Genomic DNA, 2,277 nt, shown 5'->3' on the forward strand with positions numbered 1-2,277 from the left:
AAGAGAAGGAAATTCTCCATTCTTTGTCTGCGTGTTTTCGTAGTTTGTGCCCTATTGCTACAAAGTGGCATCCACTTCCGACTATGTCATTAACAATAAAAGATGGAGGCCATGAGTGACATCTGTTGATCCATTTGGAGGCAGAAAGGGGCCAAACATCACAGACAAAACATAGGGCAGCGTCAAACTCTACTACCCCGTAAACACCACTATAGCTACCACACGGGCCATGTTCTATAGAATTAGGTATAATTGCTGAACATGTGATCTGTCTGTATTTGGAACTGGATATATAGAATCTGTCATTTATTCTCATACATGCTCTCTTTACACTTTCCCTATATGTTGGTGTCAGTAGTTCAAGTAAACCAAATCCTGGTGGGCTATCAGAACAATCACAGAGAATCAGTGTTTTTCTATTTAGGTCATAATTCTGAGCCTGGTCCAAGTCCCAGATTACACAGTGGTCATTTGGCCAATACATACTGTCCAAATCTGACCCCTCTAGCCTGAATCCTTCTCTGCGACTGCCACTAGTCATCATCCTGTGTTCTTTTCTTGTATTAATTACTTGATCGCTCATCCTTTCCATGAAGTCCACTATCTCTCTCCTCATGATCACCGTCTCTGAGGACCCCACTTTGTGACTCAGTCCCATAAACACAGACTCTGATAAATGCTGTATACCTAAGTCCCTGCACAAAACATTCAAAATAAATATATAAATAATGTTTAAAAAATAGTTTTTTTTAAGAAAGTTGTATGTTTCAATATTAATCCAATGTATTTTGATTTTAATTATAGTCTTACAGGTCGTTGTTTTTATTGTACAACATCTCAATAAATACATAATCATACAATGATTTATAGAATTTGAAGAAATATCTGCATGTCTGCATTGATTATTAACAGGGTACATGTATGTAGAAGATGTTTTTTTTCTTACAGCCATTTGTAGGAAGTCATTTTCACATTATAGTGTTCCTGTTACTTTAATTAAAGACTATAATTAGAAGTGGAAAATTCCAAATGTTCACTTCCAGTTTCACAGTGGAAAATCCCTAATGTAATTTTCAGTTTATAAATACATTAACGTGTATGAAATCAATAATATCATAGTTTGGTATTTGTATGAAATATTAGAAGTCTTGCACTTGCATGATTTTGAGCCATGAGCACATGCAGTAGTTTTTTGTTAAAACACATGTATAGGGCATAATTAATTAACTGATAATGAAAATTATTAAAATAGGCACCCCCTTTCAAAGTGTAACTCAGAGATCCCTCTGTAAACTATGCTTCAAGTAGGTCATTAGGACATATTACAATAATCAAAAGGAATGTATTTTTTTTAGCAATAAATAAACAATGAAGCTAATGAATATGTCAAATTGATTTGGAAATCTCACCAACTTATTTGTTGAATCTTACATTACTCTCAGTATCTTGAATCCTCTGGTATAGTTCAGTTTTTGGCTCACCCGAGCCAAAGTTACTCAGCTGAGCATATTGTGGCCCATGGGCTTATTGTTCTCGTCCAATCGAATTCTTGATAATAAGGTTTGACTGTAGTCGGAAAAAATGAAATGTTTGTCCCAGTCATTTTTTTTTATTTAAATCTTTTTTATTATCCCATCATATATTAAAGTACAATGCTTAGTGCCAGGGTTGGGGCCCTGGATTCACTATGCTTACAGGGTTACAACACAAGCTTATCTTATGATTGGACAATTTTTTTTTGTTAACCCATTCACTCATCATTCACTACAAAGGCATGCATATGTCCATATCAGTAGCTAACAAAGATATTGTCAACAGAAAAAATACACATCTGAAAACTGCAATTCTGTAGGTAATAGCAATTATACAACTTAATCTACATACATGATTTTCGTCTTAAAATGTTATCTCATTCCATCGTTTTTTGAAGCTGTCCATATCTCCAATTTTCTTATAAATATATTTCTCACAATTAGAGTAATATACAATTTCTTGTTTGACTCTCTCAAAAGATAATGTATTTTTCTTTAGTTTGGTTCTATAGATATACTTTTTAATTATACATATTACTAGATTTAAAATATTGGTATATTTGTAATATTTTCCCAACAGAACATCAACCTTATTCAGATTTATATCAAGTCCAAACTTTTCTAGCATCCAATTCAAAACATTTTCCCAAATTTCTACAACAAACTCACATTCCCAAAAGAGATGGCACATTGTCTCTGGATGTGTTTTACAAAAACTACATAAAAACGAGTCAGTAACACCAAT

The 2,277-nt window shown here is 33.4% G+C and overlaps 1 protein-coding gene across 1 annotated transcript; it reads right to left on the reverse strand.

The window, feature by feature from the left end:
* Window positions 1-31: 31 nt before the first annotated feature.
* On the reverse strand, window positions 32-973 carry LOC134240633 (uncharacterized; the record flags this gene model as incomplete). The annotated part of the gene is made up of 2 exons (XM_062722709.1): window positions 947-973; window positions 32-695 (listed from the first exon to the last, which is right to left on the reverse strand). Coding segments are annotated over exons 1-2 (684 nt in total), but the record flags the coding sequence as incomplete, so codon positions are not given.
* Window positions 974-2,277: the final 1,304 nt, after the last annotated feature.

This window comes from Saccostrea cucullata, unplaced genomic scaffold (assembly GCF_032062105.1).
Source record: "Saccostrea cucullata isolate Sc308-1 unplaced genomic scaffold, CSIRO_AGI_Scuc_v1 ctg2893, whole genome shotgun sequence".
In the NCBI taxonomy this organism is placed as follows: Eukaryota; Metazoa; Mollusca; class Bivalvia; order Ostreida; family Ostreidae; genus Saccostrea; species Saccostrea cuccullata.